This window comes from Ciconia boyciana, chromosome 21, assembly GCF_034638445.1.
Source record: "Ciconia boyciana chromosome 21, ASM3463844v1, whole genome shotgun sequence".
NCBI lineage: Eukaryota > Metazoa > Chordata > Aves > Ciconiiformes > Ciconiidae > Ciconia > Ciconia boyciana.
Window position 1 is genome coordinate 6,328,339 of NC_132954.1, and position 23,565 is coordinate 6,351,903.

General features: G+C 42.2%; 1 protein-coding gene across 1 annotated transcript in view; it reads right to left on the reverse strand.

Annotated features, from left to right (window-relative positions):
- CSMD2 (CUB and Sushi multiple domains 2) overlaps nucleotides 1-23,565 on the reverse strand; it is a 313,890-nt gene that overhangs the window by 161,136 nt on the left and 129,189 nt on the right. The window contains 2 exon segments of the mRNA XM_072885005.1: nucleotides 4,415-4,492; nucleotides 11,349-11,461. Of these exon segments, the coding sequence (XP_072741106.1) occupies nucleotides 4,415-4,492; nucleotides 11,349-11,461 (191 nt within the window).

Sequence of the window (23,565 nt, forward strand, 5' to 3'; positions counted from 1 at the left end):
TATTAATATCTACATAACACATGTAGATAAACCAGAGAACAGGTAAGATAAAACAGAGCAAGGAGGAAGGAAAGATATCTCCACATCATGATAGTTGGGACATTTTACTTGTAAAGGAGAGCAAAAGAAAAGGAGAGGATGGATTAGATGGTCACCTACATAAACTTTTGTTCTTCTATCTTTTGTTTTAAACACACACACGTAAACATAACTAAACCAAAGGTTATAAACCCATATTTGTTATGCTGAGAACTTGCTGTCAGCACTGTGTTCATCTTCCTGAAGGTTTGACTGATCTATGCCTGGGCTGCAGCACTCCAAAACAAATTCTTCAAGGTTACTACGAAAACAATAGATCTTAAAAACTGTGATGAACTGTTCAATTTCTACCTTATAGGCTCAAGGATTCTCTCCCCCAAAACAGTAATTTACGCCGTCTGTTAAAAGAACTGAGAACCTTTTCTTTAGCTCTCTGTATCTCCCCATGTTAATAAAGAAAGTTCACTGATAGATTCCCAAGGGACAATTTTTAATTGAAGTTAGGAATGTAAAATATGAACTACAAAATAAAGCAGCATCTAAAAAGGTTTTACAAAGACTCAACATTTCTCAGCATGAGAAATACAGTGAAAGCAAGTGAGCTCTTCTACTGGTACGGGGAGTGGGGAGGGAAGGACTGTAGCAGTAATTAGTTGTTTTAAAAAGGTTAATCTTTATGATCACGCTAAGGCTTGCAGTTACTCCATGCAACCATCTGGTCAAGTTACTGGCTTACAAAATTCAGCCCTAAAAGCAGGAGAGCTGACCTACTGATAGTGTGCTCACTCCAGTGAAGTGCTTGTTGCCCTTCTGATCCAGGAAGGTCCTTCAGCACCCAGCAGCCAAACGTTAAGCATTTCCAGAACCTCAGTGATACCGATCCAGACCTTAAATATTCACATGTCTAGCAATATGCAAGTGTGAAAAAGCTACAGACTTGGGCTGTGAAGCCCTAACACTGGAGAAGACTACTTCCAGCTGGAAATTTTTTACTTGGGGAATTCTGAACCCGTATTTCACATCTTGTTGCTATCTCAGAATAGTTCAGAAGTATGCGAGTTCAAAAACATTTACAGACTTTCAGATTTTAAAGACCATTTGCAAAGACCGTGTTTGCAGCATGCCCTACTTAAACCAAACACAGCTTCTTTCAAAGCTGTGTTGCCGAGCGCTAGAAACCCAAGGCTGGCTCCTCTGTTGCTCAATACTCGCTTTGTGCTGGGGTGCAGCAGGGACCCACATACGCACATTCGCACCTCAACATCTGATGCCGAAAGCAGGCTTGCTGCAATGCTGAATATATCTAGAAGCTTCTATACACTTGTCTGAGACCTAAAACTGGTCAACACCTCCAAAATGACTTTGCATTTGTACATTTAAAGTAGATTTTGACAAGTCTGAATATACACAGAACTTGCGCTACTTCATACAATCCCTTCCAGTAATATCCAGCAGTGCGTTTTCAGGTATGCCTCATTCAAAGGTCAGAAAAGCAACTTTGATACTGTTCTGTAAAAGCAAAGCACCATGTTTTTCCCCGCTGTGCGAACATGGAATACACGCATTTACATACTGCATGCAGTAACAGAAATAATCTCCTAAATACAATCTAAAATTAAAAACTATTTCTCATCTCTTATTCTCCAGAGCTGTATTATTTTTCCTCTAAAAATGATTAAAGCAAGATGTCCAATTAATTTTAGGGATGGTGAACAGTATGAGGCACTTGATTTCAATTTCAAATAAACACGTTTGACTGCAACCAAAGAGAATCAGCACCTCCCCCCAAAATGCCATATTTTTATATATTCTTCTTCTGAAATAGTACCAACAGCTGTTGTGTGACTACATTTTGCCTCCATTCAGACACATGAAACACACAGACTGTAATCTGGCCAGGTACGATCTGGCAGCTAACCACAGCCTCCATCCGGCAAAACAGAAATCCTCTGAAAGCCCTGCAGGGTATTAAGCACGTCGCTGCAAGCTGCCTTATGTGGCCACCGATTCTTCAAGGGGGAATTTGGGACAGGTGCAAAGAGCACTGGAAAACATTGCTGGTAAGAAAGTCTTTGAAAATAAAGCATGGCATAGCTCTAGCTATTACCAAGAGACACAGAAATGTCTAAATTTCTGATGTTCGAGCTAGATGAAGTAAGAGCAACAGCAGCAAACTTCACAGAACTTTAATCAGCCTGTCCCACCTGTATAATTATCTCTGATGCATATGCAGACTCATAAGCTCATGAAAGTTTGAGAGAAGCAGCATGGCTAGCCATGCAAACCAAAAAAGCAAGGGAAAAAAGAAGATAACATTTTGGGCTCCATTTTCTGAAAGTGAACCATTTTCTGGAGACAACTTCTCCGGAATCAGCATTTCTGAAGTTGAAAATTTACTGTAACAGAAGTGTGACAGCAGAAGGCTGTGCAAGATAGAGGTTAATCTGGGTTTACAATCCAGACCTTGCTGAGAGCAGAGCGCATGGAAGGAGCTGAAGACACCAGGGTTGTGGCGAGCACCATGCTGGTAATGGAAAGGAATTTGGGCCACAGTACTATCACCATCTATATTATTATAGCTTAATAGCTTTCAGACTAAGCTGCCTTCCTACGCTCTGTTTTGCCTTATCAAATATGACAAGATTAGCACTACACAAGATGCTGAATTGACAGCTTTGAAGACTGAAGCCTGCTCTCCGTTGGGTGAGGATAAACTGGGCAGAGGCAACAAGAACGTCCTACACTTTTATCCTCAGAAGTGGAGCACGACTGGGACAGAGCAGGCTATGCTAGGAAGGAAAGTTCAGTTGCTGTCTCTTTCTCAGCCTTCAGCGCCTTTCCCCGGAGCCCCCGGCAGGGATAGTGCTGACAGCGGCCATTAGCCACAGGTAAAACTGCTGCAGGGAAGCACTCGAGCATTCCCAGGAAGGAGAAATGGGAATCCTATATAGTCTCAATATCAGAATACGTATGTACAGTAAACTAATGACTCCAAACCAGGCTAACATTTTTCACTCGGTGAAGACTCCCTTCCCCACATCCCCCAATATCCAAGGCAGCAGATACCCCACTCCAAGCACATCCTTTTGTCTCCAGTGCCCACACAATCAAAGCCAGTGATATTTTCCAACAGAATTTCTTTCTCAGTTAAGTGAGCTGAAATGTTTATAACAATTCAATTATTCTTGGCAAGAATATATCATAGGACCAGGAACATCTTGCATACAGTGTTTTTCCTAAAATTGAATTAATTTTCTCTAAACATGCCCCACCATTTTCTGCTCTGGATATTTTGGGCAATTTACATCCTGCTATTCAGTTACCTTGTTTGGCCTTGCTCCTGAAAGACTGGAGACTATAAGCACTCTCCTGTGAGCCTAGAAGTGAGCCATTTTCATTTCAGACAGACAGCGAGTGATGTTTTAAATTCAGTTCATCCATTTTTCTTAACTGAATTTTGCATCTGAAATTCAGGCGAGTGAAAGGTCCAAACGGTCCACTCTTTGATGGGTGTAATGGACTATGCAACAAAATGAGCAATTATATCCTCTCTTCTCTGAAAACTATTTTAAGAAATGCTACATTATGCTCCTATTTGAATCTATATAAAATATAAACTTGAGTTAATTCTAATCCCTCCTGTTTAATCTTAGAGCCCCCTTAAGAGCCCAGTCATCTCTCCAGAGTCACATGCACAAAGAAACTATGAGTCTTGCTTCTGAGTTGAAAAGAACCTACTGTAAAGATGAATGGACCTAATGGATTCACTTCCTGCAAGAGGAAAACACACCAGTGACAAAGTGACATTCTGAGCACGCCTCTAACGTATCAGCCGCTAGATACACTGAACATGAGTAACTAATCAGGAGACCATAAAAATCAGTATTATCAGCTCTTGCACAGCAGTGGTATGATTTTTCTGCAGGGACAATTAAATAAAACGCAAAGAGGAACAAGAGAGAGACCGCTATTGCCTCCGTAGATTTTCTCATAGGTCCTTCTTGGTCTGGTTCCTTATCCCTACTCCTAACTTTACAATAGTAACATTAATTCAGTTTTCAAAATTGTTACAGTTTGACACTTTCCACACTAAAAGACGACAGAAGTAAGGAACCCCAGTCTGTCATTGAGCAGGAAGCATACAGTATATATTAAATGCACAGACACCAATCCCCTCCATTCCCACTTTAACGAGTTAGTATATGCTTGTGAATAGAGCACTGGAAGGGAGTGATGCAGTAATGCAGAGGGGAGAGAGGGAAAAGCATTAAAACTTTTAAGAGTGACGGAGTTTTAGAGATTACTGGAAAGTCAAATGAAATGTTCAAGGAGATCATTATACAAAGACAGCGTAAGGAGGAGCCAAAAAACTTACACACTGATGTCTTCTGGTTATTGTCCTTGCTGGGCATTAGCTTCACCCCTCTGGACTTCAGTTCGATTTGCTTTTTGACTACGGAGACAGATTTAAAACAGAGCAAAAGACAAGAAAAAGATTTAGCTAAGCATTAGGGATTATTTAAAAAGAAAGTGAAGCAACAGTTGTACATCACCCACAGTGCAGGATACCCTGCATCTTTCCCTGACAGCTCAGGCAACTTATCCTGACCCCTCAAAACCATTAGGGTCCCCTTTTCATCTGCCTTGTTAGGTCTAGACTAGTGTCTTTGGGGATCTGAGCCAAGCTGACCCAACGGGAATATAAAAATTGGGCGCACAACCCCCATATCCCTCTGTAACCATGCCATTTTGCTTAACATACTAAAAATGGGAAACAGACAAAAGGGAAGCTCTAAGAAACCTCAGGGATCCCGAGAGTGAAATGCTGAGTTAGCTTCACCCAGCTTTACTGATGCAGTTATTCCATTAATACATTATACAGTAAAGCCATTCTCTGCTTCTATGGGAGTACAGCACTCAAATGAACACCCCACAACCTAAAAATTACACACATGATCTGCATAAATAGTAGACTCAAAAAGGCAGTAAATTAGCACAAAAAAGGGCCATATTAAAACCATACTATTGGCAAAGACAAGCGTAAATTTACAGAGCCACTGTTCATAGCCACAGGCACATCAGTTACAAAATCTGCATGGTGACTCGACCAGAGGTCCTGCTGTGACCATTCATGTCCCCGCTCTAAACCTCATCCAGAAGATGAGAAAGCACACAAGGGGAGCAACAAGATTTCTATGGAGCCAGCGCCAAGAGAGACCCGCCCTTCATCGCCGTAGGAAAGTTCCCCACCAAGCAGCTATTTGTTGTTGTCATCTGGACTTGGCTGTTCCTGAGGTTCTCTCTAGACAAGAGGGGTTTGCACAAAACCCACACTCTCAAAACCACCTGGATCATGGGACAGAGACAGACAAGGGCTTCCTGCAGCATACACACAGATACTTTTTATGAACACACAGCAGAATTTTTACTGGCATATCTGAAGTTAATGTAGTTAAAGAATAACTTCACAGCAGAAAGCATGATGTCCAAATCACTTTATAGGATCCTTTTTCTGATGAGCCAGTCCTTATCTACGGAGAAAAACAGTCCATCTTCCACTTCAAACTGTTCTTTTCTTGTTCTTTATCTTGTCATACTTTCATCCCTAAATTAGCACATTTCTAAGACAAAGTTGTCAAGAAAAATTACCGATATAACTAACAAGGTTTTTTTAATCATGCTTTTTTGGCTTAAAAAAAGAAATCTGTTTATAACATCTGTTTGCAGAAGCTTCAGACAGGGAGATGTCAAGCATTATTCCTTGAAGCTTACCTAAGGTAGTGCTTTTCTGAGCTAGATGCTAGCTTGGAGCTTTTTGTTCATCGTTTGGTTACAGCTTTTTGCTTTCTCTTTCAATAAAGCAGTTATAACTTCAAACTGAGGTCCACATTAGCTTAAAAAAATATTCATGAAGAAAAGCTTATGCTGCTCATATCTTTCTTACTAGTATTAGTATCTTTAATCTGTTGGGGGGGTTTTGCCCCCCCCCCCTTTTTTTTTTTGAGAGGAAAAGTAATTAAAACTATGCCACTTTCAAAGCAAATCTAACAGACACTTGTTTCTTTTTTACTGTAAATCCACCTGCAAATGCACAAGGAGAAAAGCAGCAGGTCTCAGAATGCCCCAAACAGCCACGTATTCCTCCAGGTCCCGGTGTGGTAATACTCGTAGTATACTCGAGTAGTCTGACCCTGAGGGTTTTAACAAACGCACTGTATCAAGGGACCAAAGAAAGGGCACAGGGCTACAAAAGCTAAAATGTCTGGGCAAGTCTGGAACCTATTTCTGCCTCAACTAGAATAGTGACAGCTTTAAAACACAAATGAGAAATGAAAGGCTGTACTAAAGGCCACAGGATTACAGGGCTACCTCACACGCCCCCTTGCCAGTGCACAACGACCACTAGCCAGCAATCATTTCAGCTGTGCTCTGGCTCAGGGCAGCAACAGATAAACACCTTGCAGCAAAATACTAGATGGGGAGTGGGAAGAAAGAGTTCACAGGGTCCCTCTGCCAGGCATCCACAGCCTCTTCCCATCTAACAGAGGGGGTCACGGCTACCATGATGCTCTGTGCAAAGCCCCCGGCCCCCTTTTGTTCAGCCCAGCGAGAGCAGCCGCCAGCCCGGCTGCACCCACATAAGTGCTCTTGCAGTGGGGAAAGCTAAACTCCCTCTGCCTGCAGAGGCTGCCCGGCTCCCGCAGCCGTGGCCACCCTGTCCTGCCCTGCAGCGGCCCTGGGCAGGACCCGGCAGCGCTGCCCCGAGGTGTTTCCACCCGCGCCGGGCAGCACAGCACCGGGGCTGGGGCTCTCCGGCCTCTCGCCGACGCTGCAGCGCAGCACTCAAACTGTCATTGGGACAAAGCGCTGAGGAGGTCCTCTTCTGCTTGTCCTCCATAGTGCTGCAGTTAACGATTCCCTGGCGCTTCCCAAGCAAGTACAGGGATAACCTCATAGTCACAACCAACGTTGCCTCCCAGTCAATAAAGTACAGTCAAGCCCAAGCATCTCAGGCTAAATTTGAGCTACTGCAGGATGTACAATGGCTCATGACTTTGCAGTATCTAATTCATTGCTCTTTAAAGTGCTTTGGGGCACCATCAGTAAGAGAGAAGCTTTATAAAAATCATTTCCATTTTTATATTCTCCGCAACTTCCCTTGCAAGTTACTTTATACAATTACCAGTGAATTTTTCTCCTAGCCACACACAGAAAAGCACAGGTCTGATGATTTCTGCATGATAAAATAAGCCTGTAGCCTTAAAAGGACAAGCAAAGCTTTCCAATCACCAGCGTATGCCCTCCACACAGTACTGATGCTGACACTGTGGATGGGATAATGCATCCCTGGGAGGGTCAGCACTTCTCATCGGGGCACGCTGACTACTGAACTACAGCAACTTGCATTGATTTCACGGGGCTGCTGAACATCCCAAAGTCCGGCAGAAGGCAACCGGTATGGAGAGTTCACGACTTCAACGCATCTGGGCCTTGCACACAACTGCAAATTTTTAAAAGGACACACTAAATAACAAAGGTTCACCCATACTCATTCCTGTCTGCCAGAATCCAGCTAACAGACAGAGCCCCACTCCAAATTTGTGACTAATAGAAAACCTAGCTCCAAAACACCCGACAGTAATGAAAAGCAGCAGCAGAAACCAGACATTCATTACTAAGGACCAATCCTAAAATACAGAGACTAAACTGCATTACCCATGAAGTACATACTCCCCTAATTGCATCATGTCTCTTTCAACAATAATTGATAGAGAGATCACTAGAATACTCTCCTCTTAATCCTTCATTTTGTTTGCGACATGGAGACATAATGATGAAAGTCAAGCTTTACAAATTACTCAATTTAGATCAGAACAAGTCAGAATACAATATCACTTGCTTTTTTAAAAAATAAATAAATAAGAACAATTCTCCTACTCTATGCCCTCAAAAATCCAGTATATAAAAATCTATTTTGTTTATAAATTTGGATGTGGAACAGTACTACAAAGGACTGTGTCAGGATAATTGGATGAACAGAAATTCCTCTGTTTTCTGGAGGGTTTTGCTGCTCACACGTATCTGATAGATCTAATGGAATACTCAGTGTCCTGTCAAATTTGAAAGATGACATTACAAAGCTCTTCCAGCAAGCAGGCAGTCTGGGGTGTTTCTTTTAAATCATTTCATGTTGCTCTAAACAAGAATTTAAGGAGACATTTATTTATTTTTAATTTGGAAAACAGCATTTCAGCAAAAACCTATTCCATGAACCTCTGTTCCCCTTGCTGGGGGATTGCTATGAAATACAGACTTGCCTGAATCGCTTTTCTTCCTGCTAGGGTGTTTTAGTGTTATCTGGGATACCGCGGCAGGTTGCTTCCAGGGATTCTGACTTGAGTTGGAGGTGAAGAGAAACACCCTCAAATGCAACCATTTTGAAACTCCTCATTTATGCCCTCCATTAGCTAGCCTAAGCAACAGTTCTTTAGGAGTCAGAGCCTGCAACAAGCACCACAATTTTCCTGCCGTTGCCTCTGTCTCCGGATTACCCAGGAGACTCAACAGGTTGCACAGCATAAGCTAGAACCCCTTCGTAGCTCAAAGGTGTGATCAAAGATGAAGATTTGCAGATCTGTCAAAAATGAATCATATATATTTATAGATATATACATATCCTTACAAGCCATTTATGTGGTGCAGTACGTGCAATAGATAGTCCATCAGACCATTATTAAAGGCGACAGGGCTGCTGGTATTCCGCACTGTGCTACAGGCTAAAACTTGCCCACATTTATCTACCTGAGGGTGGAGGACAGAAGGGGCGGGGAGATCAATAAAAGATGCAATTATGTGTTGGTAACAATCAGCTAAAAAGCAATTTGGGATGCAACTTATGTAATAAAATATGTGGAGAGATGGACTACACCAGCCAGAGCATTATTTAGATCTCTTTGGCATCATTTTAAATTCAGCAGCTTCTTCATTACCTCATTTACAGCACCTCCTCGCTCTGCTGACAGAGGGGATGACGGGGATACCTGGCTGTGCTGTCACCTGTCCTGTAAGGCACTTCTGCCGTGTTTTCTTACCACCTGCAGGTACCCAGCACCTTCCTGGGAAGGAAGGCAGAAGGAGTGGGAGCAAGATAAAAAGATCGATGCACCGATTGCTCTACAGTCCCTTTTATTTGCTTTTACAGGGTGTGGGGGGAAAAAAAGTGTTTGCAAGACTGCACAATTCACCTTACATAAAAGGGAAAAGGAAAGGGAAAAATATTTTAACTCTCCCTGGAAGGGAACAAATTTACCGTGTTCAAGAAAGAAAACCTGTATACAGGCTGATTATATCTAACCTTGCTTTTACATTCATAAAGAGATTTCCAGATTAGGGCATGGATTAAAAAAAGCTGAAATAGAACATACAAAGAAGGCGTCTGCTAAAATTAAGTATCAATGTTAAACAAGCTGGAAGGGAAATTATTTTCTTACAGATTATCAGCAAAGCCAGATACTGTCTCAAGGGACATAGGATGTTAATAAATGATGCATATACATGTCTTTGGCAAACAGACAACAAACTAGATGCATCCTAGCCCTCCTTCCTTCTCTTGGACAGTCCTGGGGTCTGCTTCATCTCTACTGCTGAAAAACATGTTTTAGTTGCTCTACTTTATATGGCATTATATATCCTATTTTGTTGGTATTTATTTACCTCCATTAAAATATTTATGTTCAAACAAGGTTATGTTCCTGTGAAAAGGGTTACGCTGAGTTTTTTGAAGTTGCATTGGCATCTTTAATGTTCTACGGACACAGATTCCACTGACTGCAAATATCCTGCCTTTAAACCTTTGTTTTGTTTCTGGTTTTTGTTTAAGTATTGAAATATTCCCTAACAGATGGAAAGAACCTGACAAACTCCACAAAACCCAGCAAGTGTGTGAAGAATGTCAGATTCCCTTTGCCAGCTAGACAGAGGTCCTGCTTCAATGCCATTTCAAGAACACATTTTTAAGTTCATCTTTTAAACTCAATACACAAAAGCACAGTTCATTATATCTAACAAAACAGTTTCCAAGGAGTGTGCTAGATTAGAACCCCCTGACATTTATCTAATCAGAGGAAATTATAACATTAATCTTTACTTTTCTATTTAAGAAAAAAGGATGATTCAGACAGGTGTTTTAATAAAAAGCAGCAATCATGACAGCAAAGGAAAATGTCATATCAAAAGCCATCACCTGCATGCAGTCATTTGTGTTATACAGAAAAAACAAAGGGTTTTTTTCTTATAATTTAAAGTAATTTGTATGTTAAAGGAAAGCAAGGGAAGTTAAGTAACAACGGTGATTCATAAAGCAAAGCCCATGTTGAGGCCATGACAACGCTGCTAAGGCTAAACAAACAGGGAACAAACAGGGCAAGTTTGCAGATTTATCAAAGGAAACTCCTCTCCCTTTCACTCTGTTCCTGGCAGTCTAGGGCTACGGTACTTTCTCTTTGAGGTCCTGTTCCTTCCTTTTGAGGAAAGCTCCTGAACTACACCGACACAAACCTCTGGAGGGTGGAGGAGGAACTGGATGTCTTTCCTGCTCCTTCCCTGCTCCATTATCCCCCTCCCTGATCCTGCCTGCAGAGCCGGCTGCCTGAAGCAATGCTCCACCACTGCACCCACAAAGTCCTTCGAAGTCCTCAGAGAGAATGGTGTAAAACATCCCCAAGGAATCCGCTCAAACCCACCTGTTTTGGTGACCGTTTGGTCCCAGACAGGATGCACTGAACTGCAGTTAGCCATGGTTGCCTACAAAACTCTGAACACAACAGGATCTTTTCTCTGCTTGACTCGTGTGCTAAAGCATTTCCTCTCCCTCAACAGCATCTTAAGATCCCAATCCTGAAATCCATCCTTCAAGAGGTGACCAGTAAACACAGGACAGATTACACCTCATTCCAAACGGGCTCAGTGTAAGCACAGTCACTGTGGGACTCTAGACCACCCTTCTCCTGGCAGCACCCCGTCTGTATCGCCATATCCCACCCAACGCATTCTGCAAAACTGCTGATAAAGGAACATCCACTAACAAAGCACACACTGCAAATTAATTTTCCCATAGCTCACAAGTGTTTGTACTCCCCACGATTGCCAACAGTAGCTCTCCACACGACAATGCCTAGATACTTAGCTGGAAAATTAATGTTAACAGGATACAGAAGGATCATGCAGGAAGTTAGTTGTAGATTTCTAGGAAAAAAAAAGTTTGGCTAAACACACACTGTGAATAGTGAGACTGGGCAGTAAATACTTACCTTGATATTGGGCACTGAACCCCTTCTGCCTGTGGTTGCCATCTGACGTGAAGTGAAGCCGCAGCCAATTTTTACTGCTGATAACCGGGGCAGGCAAATTCATTCCAGTAAACCTGCAAGAAATCAACCAATAACAGCCAAATATTATTCTGTGAATTATACCCCAAATACCTGTCCTTCCAGGTAATCCTCCTCCTACACGAATTCAGGAAATCCTGAATGAGTACGATGTGCTCAAAGAAAGCACCCCACGGTTGTTTCTACGCATGCATTCCTTGGCTTGTCTTCTCACCTGACGGTTACACATTTGTCATTACAGGGGTTTTCCATTCCTTCCTTCTAAGGCAAAGGGTGCAGGGAGCTGAGCTGGGAACTCACAACATCTGTGGTACCAGACAAATGAAACGGGTCCAGCTGGACAGCCTAGAGGCTCCAGTCTTCTCCTGCACCACAGAGAGTGAGTGGAAGGTACAGGACAGCTCTGAACTAGAGGAGCTCTACACGGTTCCACAGAGTAACAGAGCCTCGTAGCTCTGTCACCTTTTGTGTCCTATTGATATCACACAGAAATGACATCAAATCATTTCAGGGGTCACGCTACACCTAAGGTATGCAAGATGAGCTTGACTCTCAAGCTTGTTCAGTTCCTGTCTTCATATTTGGTTAACGCTGCTAAAAAAAAAAAAAAGTATGTTTATTTTAACTGAGGAGGAGAAAGGATTGCAAGAACAATTTTCTTTTACTGGAAATAGCCAGCAAGAAGCAATGATTTATGATCTATCCCAACCTGGAGGAGATTACAGCCATCAAACATGAGGTGGAAAGCTCCACAGCCCATTAGTAGTCCTTCAGCAACTGTTCCTGTCATACCTCTTTATACTTTTTTTTTTTTTTTAAAGTATTATGCTGTTTGCTTTATTAAACTCCAGATCATAATTCTTGGCTGACTTGTCACATGTCAAGTCTTAGTCCAGAACAATGTTTACCTAAGTCACAGCACCCTTGAACTGAGGTATATAATGGTAACATTAACCATGGTAAGGAGAACAACAGTACCATGACAAAAGCTATTATGGAATCCTATTATTGTTAATGAAAGCCCATTTAATTTTTAATCATAGACTGTCACTTATTCAAAAATTATTGGCATTCCAATACCTATGCTTTTTTAGATGAAGGTAGAAGGATCCTGGAAATCTATTCCATTCAAAAGGATACTTGAGATTTTATTACTACACATTTTCAACAGCAGAACTGATAGCCCAGAAAATATTTTAAAAGTCCTTCAGTCACCTAACACCTCCAAAGGTGAACTTACCTTTTCCTAAGGCAAACAGTAGGGAGCCAGGATGGTACTTGGCAGCGTATTTATTAATGGTAGGTGAACTGCAAGGTAATCCTGCTCTACTTGTTAATGAAATAGCAGGGATGATTATGCTCCATAACTAATGCATCTCTGCCACCTACAGTACAGCCTTTAAACCTTGTATTATCTTGTGGCTGAATTCTGCATAATTGCGAAGCATGACTGAAAACATTCTTTACACTATAAAATTGTTTAAGATTGTTCCTGATCATTTCTCCATGGATTATTTTCATCTCAGTTTTGCAGACCTTTTTGAAATACAAGGTGTTATAAAAATGGATTCTATACGGCATTCTGCCATCCTTGGATAATTCAAAGACAGCTGAACCAATTTAATTTGAAACTTTTTCAAATAACTAAGTTCAAACAAACATATTAGGGGCTGGTATCAAACAGGGAATGCCTAAAACCAATTCTGAGAAAGTTCCTATGGCTGGTTGTTATGACAACATGCTTAAACTTAATACTCTTACCCCAAAGGCTATTTTATTATTCATTCTGAATCAATAGTCAAACTTCTCATAAATAATCTTTAGCTATGCAGAGCCAAATTTTACTTCATAACTGTGGAGAGCCAAGTAATTCAATTGCATGATGTAAGAACTAGGGAACAACAAAATTAACCTGCCTGAATGAGGCAGAATTTCCCTCTGCTGTCCCCCGTCACCCTTTTTTTTTTTTTTTTTAACATGCATATCCTTTTGAGAAGCGGATTCAGTAGCCTGCAGACTAGTCATCTACTTATACACTTCATTTTAGGTATGTGAATAGTCCACTATTAACTTCCAAGGATCCTGCATACATGAAGTGCTAGAATTCTACCAGCTGAGTGAATTAACACTTTGAAAATCAATCAGAAAAATTAATGGATTGCACTTCTTGCTACCTTTGCAATAGCGTAAGTAATTACTGAAGGCAAAAGCAGGAGTAGAGGAAAATAATCAATCGTAACCACAGTGCTCTGCACCCACTTTGCACTGCTATAAAGAAATACAGAAGATTTAGGGTGAAGGAAAACGGTTCCCTGAATTTCCTGCATGGAAATTTTCATCAGTACCATATGTCATTTGCTTAAGACATTGACAGCTTTTTGAAAGGACTAAATCAGCCAAGAAATCACTATCAGGTCCTCATTTCCATATACACCACTGCTCAAATTCTCAGCACACAAAAAGACTGTATTCTCTAGGGCTCTAGTCTAACAGACTCCCTTTTTTCCCTTTTATCTTCCTATCCCTTTTATTTCTGAAGTTAAGCAGCTCGTTGTTAACGTCAAGTTGCAGATTGTGGTATTTGGAGCAAGTTTAGATCCCAGGTCCTGCTGGTCACCGGCACCCAGCTCAGATTTTAGCACTGAAGGAGCAGCTAAGGCACACCAACAACGGCGGCAAAGAGGAAGAAGCTGCTCCCTTTTTCACACACTCCACGCTAAATCAAAACGTCCCAGAGCAGAGCATCTTTGCCAAGTGTCCAGAATCCTAACGAAATCACTGGGACAAGCACATGGAAACGCACCATGCAACATGTGGAAGTGTGGTTTTAGGAGCTGGATTTTTTTTTTTTAAATTCATTTCAGTTAATAGAATTAGTTCAGGAAAATAAAGGCCTCACTTTCTGATTAGCTTAATTGCTCGCAGAGATATAACTTCAGGCTCTATATCTGCACTGAGCCCCAAGCCCTCTCATATACCCCAAGGAGAGAAATCTCTATACAATGGAAAAGGAATATTTAATCTGTGAACGCTATTGCTCCGCCCAGCCCCACGGCAGTTGTAAACCTACACGTGTGGAACATCTAACGGAGAAAAACACCAGCCACCCTTTCTTCAGTGCTGAAGGTGGGAACATGCCAGAAGGTGCATGCTTCAATCCCAAAGCTGCACCTTCTCCTGCTTCACAGGGGCCAGCCAGCAGGCAGGCCACCTCTCACAACCAGAACAAGAGCATGCCGGTCTTCCAATTCCTCTTCCCCAGCTGCCACCACCAAGTCTGCAGGTGGACAATTGCAGGATGAAGGGTTCATTCCCACTGAAATGGACATTGCCCAGCACCAGACTGGATGGGTCAGGGGCAGAAATGTTCTGATAGATAAGAAATAGCATGGCTAGAGCTATGCATTTAATGGAAAACATCATGCTCACCTGCAGTTAACTACTAGCTTTTCACCATAAGGCTCCCACAGGTTTAAAATAATCATTAGGAAGCATTAATGGTTAATTGATAATGGAATATTTAATTACAGATAAACACAGTTGAACTGAAGCAGCTGCATGGTCTTTGAATGCAAATGCCCTGGCTGCTGCTGCTGAATCTCAAATGAAATGGGAAGGATGCTCAGCAGGCAAGAGTCAACAGCAATCACAAAACCCAAAGAAACACCCCAAGTCTCCTGCAGGAGCTACCACCAACCTGTCTATGCATGGGGATAACGCCAGGCAGCACCAATTAGCGCTGCCAAACCTGCGGGCAGACTGACAGCAGCCTAAGACAAAAAGGCAGACGATAAAGGCTGCGACGAGCTCTTGGAGAGGATGCTGACTGCGCTGTGACACAGAGTACACAATGTCTGTACCGCCAGCTTCTCAAGGTCACATTATTTTTCTTTATAAACCCAATGCTGCCTTGCTGTCTTCAAGAAAAAGGAGGAGCTACATTACAGAGACTTAGAAATGCACAGAGCTAATTAAAAGAAGCTGAAACTCCTTTCCACATTCCCCAGCATACTTTTGTACTACATTACGTGCTCTGAATTTTCAGCACCTACCATTAGCCCAATAAATGTTTGAATTTCTAATAGTCCAGTGAGTCATGTAAATAAAAGCCCTTCTCTTTTGGACCTCTGCCACTGTATTTTTCAATATTCCAGACTTCTCTTCTTTTTTCTTTTTTTTTTTTAAATAAGTCTATTAGCAATTTGCAAAACTTTTCAAGCCTCTGTATGTCCATTTCCCCCCTCCTCCCCTTTCTTGCTGCCATCACCAGGAGATATGAATCACTTCATTAAATATTCAGCTTCCTGAATACAGCAACATGTTAACTGAAATCTAAGGCTTTGGAATGACTAAGTAGCAGTATAAGAACTGGTTTTAAAGTAAAATCAATAATCGTTATTCACTGATGGGAATTTGGTACCCATTTTATATTAAGCATCTTTTTAATCCTGGAGTCACTTGGAGAAAGAGATGAACTGAGCTTCCACCCAAAAATTTAATTTCCACAGCTTTGCCTTTTTGAGTCTGGAGGCGACCAGAGAGGATGCTGAGGCCAGGAAGGCTGGGCGAGAAACAGGCTCTTTCCTCTGTCTCGCTGGCCTGGTGACTGAGAATTTGAGAACAGCCTTTCTCTGAATGTCATTTCACCCATATCTCCAGTCGAGTCCCACAAGGACCGTGTTTTTGTACACTTTGGCTTGTGCTCTACCCACGAGAGGCCTTTGAAAGCAAAAGTTACCATCTGGACCACACTGAATACTTTGCATGAGAAAGAACCTGTTAGATGATGCCTAACAGTTCAGGCCCTATTAAGATATTGAATAAATCTGATCAAGTTTCGAGTGTCTTCCACACCAATGTCAAGCAACCAGTGCACAGAAATCAGTGCTCAGAAAGCATAGGAACACTTGTAATTGCCTGAAGAGCATTTAACAGCCTCAGAAAAACTCAATGGTAGTGAGGATTTAAAAATATTTTTTTTCTTGATGTCTAAGCCTGACTTATCTTCTCCTGCAATTTAAGCTCATCCTATGCACAGTGGATAGAGAACAGATTTTAGCTTTTTACTTCACGGTCCTCTGTGATACAGAGACATCAAATCTATGTTTCCAGCACACATGCGGGGAGCTTTGAGGACAGCAGGCTCCTGGCTCCCATGGCCATCTCCACAGGTAAATACTCCAGAACAACGGGAAGAGCGAGCTTCCGTCCTGCTCCTGCAGACGGAAGGCTTTGAACGTGAACAACCAGTTTAATCTTAGCTCTTCTCTGCACGTAGAGAAAAAACACTGCTCTAGGGGCAGCTGGGTCATTTTGTGGTTGAATGAGGTCAGTGGAACAGTTTATCTACTTACATTTGTGATCAGAATGCAAGTCCCAGCTGTTTGGTGTATCAACACGGCAGAGAGGACTACCTTGGGAGAGGCCCAGCATACACAGAAGACAAGAATTCACGTTGTGATTGCAAGTTTGAAAAGAGCTAGAGAGAAATAGGAGCATGCCAGGCACTTTTTGCTGTTTCCAAGTAGATTAATCTGCTGTGGAAACAGGCCTGCTGCACTACGTGAAGGTTTCCTTCTGCTGTACCAGGCATTAGATTTACTTACCTTTCTGGCCATCTTAACTTCCAGGAAAACAAACCAACCAACCCACCCAAAAAACCAAAACCCCGCAGATACGCAGCTGTAACTCCCAGCGTGCTCCTTAGCCAGCTGTTTCCCCTGCTAGCAGGTAGCTGCGAGCCCGTTATTCTTGCTCAAGCAGAAAGATCTGCAGCATTTGCAGAATTTCACTCCGAATCCTCACCCTATCCCCAGCCCCCCCACCTTGAACACTGTCTGCAAGTTTAGATGGCCTGTGAAAAATGCATCTCTTAAGTAACTGATTTTATCCCAAATGCTTTCCAATATTGTTTTTAACCAGAGCATTAAGGCATTTTTTTCTTAAGTGAAATTGAAGCCTCCGCATTAAATGCAGCTCCTCCAATACCTTTATTGCATTACACAGAAAGGTTAATGGTATCAAAACTCCTCTTTTGAGCAAAAGCAGTGAAGTGTGGTTTTCTCCACTAAACTATTTTCTTTATTTCTTTCCTTGCTCTTGTATTTCACATTGGATTCAGGCATTAAATATTTATACCATTCATTCAGCCATTCCTCCCTTGGCACAATTAGTATTACTGTACATGGACAGCACTGATTAATCTGCATTCACACACCATTATCTATTTACAATCCCAATTCCTGCTTTAATGTGGTTCCACACGGAGAGAAAAAAAAGGAAAAAAAAATCAATAAAATGTCAAAATGAGCTAGAAGCACTAGAATAGTGGAAGAAGATATTTGCAGACAGAACATCCAATTTTAACCACCCTGAAATTTGATTAGCATGAATTTGACCGCAGTACTTCTTAAAGAACCCAAATACAATGAGCAATTCATTGCGCGGATGTAGGAGAGCTACACAAACCGACTGTAGGAGAGCGGGGAGTCAAAGGTCACAACTAAAGGTAAGAACTCCACTTGAAATCGCATTATGTCAAGTGCGTTACTCTGAGATAATGGATTTAAGCATGAACTTGAAGGTATGCGTGTGCCCTGGTGCTGTCCAGAATCAGGATGTAGTCAAACACCAGCTTCAGTGAGTCCAAACAGATAAAAGAAAGGAACATCACCGGGACTGCCTTTTTTTTTTTTTTTTTTTTTTGACTGTTCTTGTTTTGGTTTATCTTTCAACAGAGAAAAAGCTGAGCCTCAGAGAGGAGGTTACCCTTCCAAGGTCACACCAACACTAGCTCAGGACAGGGAGTTGCGCTCCAAGCTTTTAAGATTCAGAGAAAATTTTTCTGAGAGAACATTTAATAACTGGCACCTCTGAGACCTTCTTGGGACTTTGACTCAGCAGTGGCTTGTGTCAGACACGAGCAATACGCGACTTGCGAAGGGCTGCATTCAGTCCGACAGTCTCCATGCCTCCCCTTTGGCAAGTATGTACAATCCCAGACCTCTGCATTTCACCAGTATCTGGAATTAATGCCTCCCACCCGAGCACAGCTGAGACACACCGTGGGGAAGGCCGGCCATCAGGGAGGAGACCACGGGAGCTGCCAGCCTGCGTGCGGCATACGCTGCATAGCCTGCTCCCTTTCACTTGGTTAACCGCAAATTCAATGGCAACTCCGCAGCACTTCCCCTTGCACAAGGGCTATCATGAATTTCAAAGTGTTGCATCTTCCAACAGCCTCATAACTTTAGAATAAAGACTTTAACAGCAACCGGTCTTGGTTACAGCCTGTCAGGGGACCATGAATCCTCGATTTGTACGGGCATGTCCAAGCACAAGCCCTTGCAAGAAAAGGGCAGCATCGCTGCGCTGTTCACGTTCTTACCAAAAAGGACTCAAGATCAGCCTTTAGCTCTGTGCTCCTACAACACTGTGCAGCAGGCTTCTCACTTCCCAGCAAGCATTTCTCAGCAGCAGAGTACAAGGCAACTCTTTATTTAATCTCTCTTTTTACATCCCCTTGGGACATGCACATCTAGCTACACGCCTGCCGATAATCAATAACATCAGCCAGTCCGTGGCAGACACTGGGTTCTCCTGGAGTCTCCAACACTTAGGGTGAGCTTACTTGACATTGGACCTTCCCAGAGCACATCTCCACCTTTCCCTGCTGTGGCTGGATTTTAACACTAACCCCAAATGAGACCCACTTTAGTCAATGTGGCTGTCTGCAAGGAGGAGGAGGTGATGTTTCAGCAGCGTTTCCATGGCAGGATAAAGCAGTCTCAGGAAGCTTAACACTACCTGACAGTCACAGTCAATAGGAGATTTAAAAAGAAGAGCGTGCGCTCCTGGAGCCTTAGCAGAACAAGAGAAAAACATACACAAACTGCTTAATTCTGGGGCTAGAGACGCTCAGTTAAACCAAAACTGTTCAGGGTACAGAACCGACACCATCCCAAGCCCCAGCACCCCCAGCGCTGCTTTGCAGCTCTACCACATCAGCCTTGACAGAGACTTCCACTTCCTCACGGTCTTTTATTACACTGAAGCATTGACTATTCAGAGATTAATTTTCCTTTCAGTACATCTAGGGGCCATATTGCAGAAGCTCTTCGTATCTCTGTGTATTATTATTCACTTCACCTGTATTTTTAACTTTTCATCCAAACCTCTACTCAAATTATCATGAGAGCTGTACCATTAATTCTGAACATCTTATTTCAGCATGTCTACTCTCTTAAACAAAGTATACTTAAGCACCTCTAGACCTCATTTTTCAGTCGCAAGAGACATCCCATCACAATGGACTTCTACAAGGAAAATGAATAATTAGATCAAGGTATTGTTCCTTGCTAAATGCTGTAGGGATGGAAAGAACACACCTGCATCTTAAGTCATTTCAGAAGCACAGTTACACGAGCCTAGAAGATGCTCAGAAAAGGCAGCAAGAGATCCGCTTCCCACGTCACCCCATGCCTTTGCAAGTGTCAGCCTGCTGACATGTAAATCCCTAGGGACTCCTGACTATGGAGCAGCCTGTAAAAAAAGCAGTCTGCAAACACTGAAAATGAACTTCTTCGACCAGTCAGGCTTGTGTCTTGTCGTCAAATGAAGTACGTATCCCCTCGGAGGAGGGGATCCAAAGTCCTTTCCACCATCAGCACATTTTTAAGACCCACAATGGGGCTCACGGGCCATCTTAAGCCCAGGGACAGATTTAAACAGAGTTGTTTTCTGCAAGAGAGGCAATACTCTCCTCCTTTTCCAAAAGGAATGAAAACTTGCTTAAGAGGATGGGTTATTTTAGAAATGAAACTTCTTGGCATGTTCAGACATACCATGACCCTACAAACTCCAGTGAACCTGGTGACACCAGACCAGCTCGTGATTATTGGAAATGACAGAATATGAGAGCTCTGCTCAAAATCAGTCCAGGTCAGGAAATGCCACCATTACTGACTCAGGACTGTAGTACTGAAAATGAAAGAATTCTTCTGATTCGGATATCACCTCAGCCTTAGTTCCTGGATGCAGCTTAAGGGTAAATCCTCTCCTGATGTAACTAGGTCACAGCACTTTTGACCTCAAACCCTCCACCACCTTCTTGTTTTCTCTCAATGGAGCTACACTGATCTTTTAACAACAGAATTCAGCTTTAGCTCTAAGTGCAACAAATCACTCCCAAAGCCTCCCAGTTACAGTGATACCTGCCTTTGCTCCTTCCAAAAGCTGGCACTGGAAGGGAAATCTGATTCGTTTATCACTCACAGCTTGCTTACTTCCCCCCCCCCCTTTTTTTGCATTCCATTGAAAGATGAAATTGTTTCCATGCAGCAGCAAAACTTCAGTCATTGACATCAACTTTAATTACTGCCTGCTCCCAGATAAATTTGCTGGCTAAAACCAAATCAGTACTCCCCCCCCCGGAACCTTTATATTTAAGCTCTTAATTCTTCATTTTTTTAAGTGACATTTCCCCAGCTCATCTTTAAAAGAGTGTAAACCAAATCCTTGGCTGATTCGAGTTGATGTAGTTCCATTGGAGACAAAGCCAAACTAATTTACACTGTACAGGGGATCTGACAATCTAATTTCTCTGCCGTTTTCCTTAACCTATGAAGTGTTTCAAAATTATTTCAGTCTCTCATTAGTCTGAACTTTCTTGGATCTCTATGCTAGATTAATTACGGTCACTTTAATGAAAGAAGCGATTCATTAGTCCACCTGCATTTCTGAAACTGTCACAACAGAGCAATTGAACAGGTAAGATGGTCTCTGAGGAATTCTTATTAAATTTAGCAGTTATTTATTCACATACCCACCCACTACAGATCACTGGTTTCTTACATTTAAAATATATATACAGGGTATTACATATCTATACACACATATACATATATAAGCACATGTAGATATAGAAAAGCAAATGGCTCATCTTGCAGGCAAATACTTTGTTGTCAAGGCATTAATAAAATTTAAATTTTCACTTTCAGAGTAAAATCCACTTCAGCCTGAAGGCACAACTTCACATGCCACTTGCTGGAGCAATGAGCAAAATGCAGATGGTGCAGAAAGGTAATTGTAAAGCACTCAAGTTGGCCGTGAACAGAAAACTAGTCTTCAGTCTTCACCGTAATGCACCTAAAGCCATATTATAGCTTCAACTGCAAAGTGTTACTCAGGTCATACATAAGGTTTAAACTTCAAAGCTGAAGATGTCTGAATAATTCTAAAATCCTTCAGAAGAGACATACCCAATGATACAGTCTGGAGGAGGGAGGGATTTCTCTGCTCCGCCACAGACTAAACCGAGGGACAAATTCCAGAACACAGACTTTCTCTGCACACCAGGCTGGGAGAGCCACATCCCAGAGGCATGAAAAATTCCCACTCTTCGTTGCTGTGGACCCTCCGGGAGCGGGTCACCATCAACAGCTATTAAGGAAAAAAGGCTCTTCCTCCTGTACAACACACGCCAGTGACTGGAACGGTACTGCCTACAGGTAGATCTTGCGGACTTCCTGCAGATGGGAAGAGAAAGGCCCCCCCCCCAAAGTAAAAGGGCCCTTAATGCAACCCACCCTTGCTGCAAATTGACTGAATCGGAGGACGTCAGCTGACAGAACAGATGTGTGCGTGTGGCTCAGAGCAAGACTGCAAAAGCACAGCCCCATCAGCTGTGACGGTTGGTACTGAAAAAGGAGACCGTATTGCTGAAATGGGTGCGTTTTATTACATGAAAGTACTTACCATAATACTTTTACTAAGGAAATAGCATTTGGCTCCAGTCACACCAAGAAAAAAAAGGTAACAAATATGATTATATTTATTCTATTCAGGAGAAAACAAACACTAATTCAACACAACAGAAGAATGGCTAATGCAATTGAAGCTTACTAATGCTGCATTGCAAATCCCCCAAAGAAATCTGCTACAGCTTTATTACAATTTCCTCTAAACCCTTTCTGCCTTACTATCAGTGCTACAGAGATTTTTTTTCTCCGTGCAGGCAGAGTTAGATGTATTGATAACAAGAGAGACTATATTTATTACTAGATAAATAACAACCGTTTCCATCACTGCATGCACAGATACACTCCCGCCTTTGTCAGTTTAACAATGCACTGAAGTTCCATTAAACTTGGACTCTTTATTGACAGATTAGGCTGGAAAGCCATGGGGCATGTTTTCACAACATTCAGCCCACAAAATTCTGCAGACTGAGACCAAGAAGTGGAAAGACAATTCGAATTTCAGCCTCCCAGTTTTCCAGCTCCCCAGCCACAGAAGTTGGCTTCCTTCGGGAAGTGGAGCACAGTCAGGTCACCTCACCTTTGTTCTGAAATACACAAAACTCACTGAACTGATACTGCCTGCCATTGCCTAACTTGACAATCTCACATTAATAATGGAAGATGCTAAGCTTAACTGACAACTAGAGTTTAGACTGAAGCTCAGTCACGTTCAGACCAGACACAGAAGTTCATGACTGTCCTATTTTCTCCTACAGGACTCTGTCTTTACAGCCTGGCACTGTTTACAGTATGTTCTACTTGCAGGTATGCTTTCGTTAAGCATTAGTTCAGCATTCAAGAAGGAAAAAGGGACATATCCAAGCCTGCTCCGATAACCTTTCAAGCTCTTGAAGAAACAGCATCTTTAAGAAAGAGGTGGAAAGGAGGCAGTCGCATGCAAAAGACAGTGACCTCTCTGAAGTCCCAAAGGATGCTTACAAGGTTTACCACCATATTCAGGATTTTAGCCACAAGGCACCTACAAGGCACTATAGTGAGTCAGGTGTCAGCAGCTGTCACCAAACCAGCCCATGTGCCATCTCTAAAGCCTATTTTCCCCGTCTTTTTCCATTTATTTTTTGTAGTTTCTACAAAGGCTCTTCTACAGTGTAGCAAAAAGTCACAGAAACTAGGAGAAAACAAGATTTGGAAACTGAAGCTTAGATTACTGACAGCTCCATGAAGACACGCTAAAGTTACAGCAGTCATGGCTGTAGAAATTACAACAAAATGCAAAGCAGCCTCAGAAGGAAGAAAGTAACCAGAAATTGCAAATTCTCTTACGCAAAGACTTATTTTCTAGCTTCACATTTAGCATCGTGATAAGTGAACGTGACCAG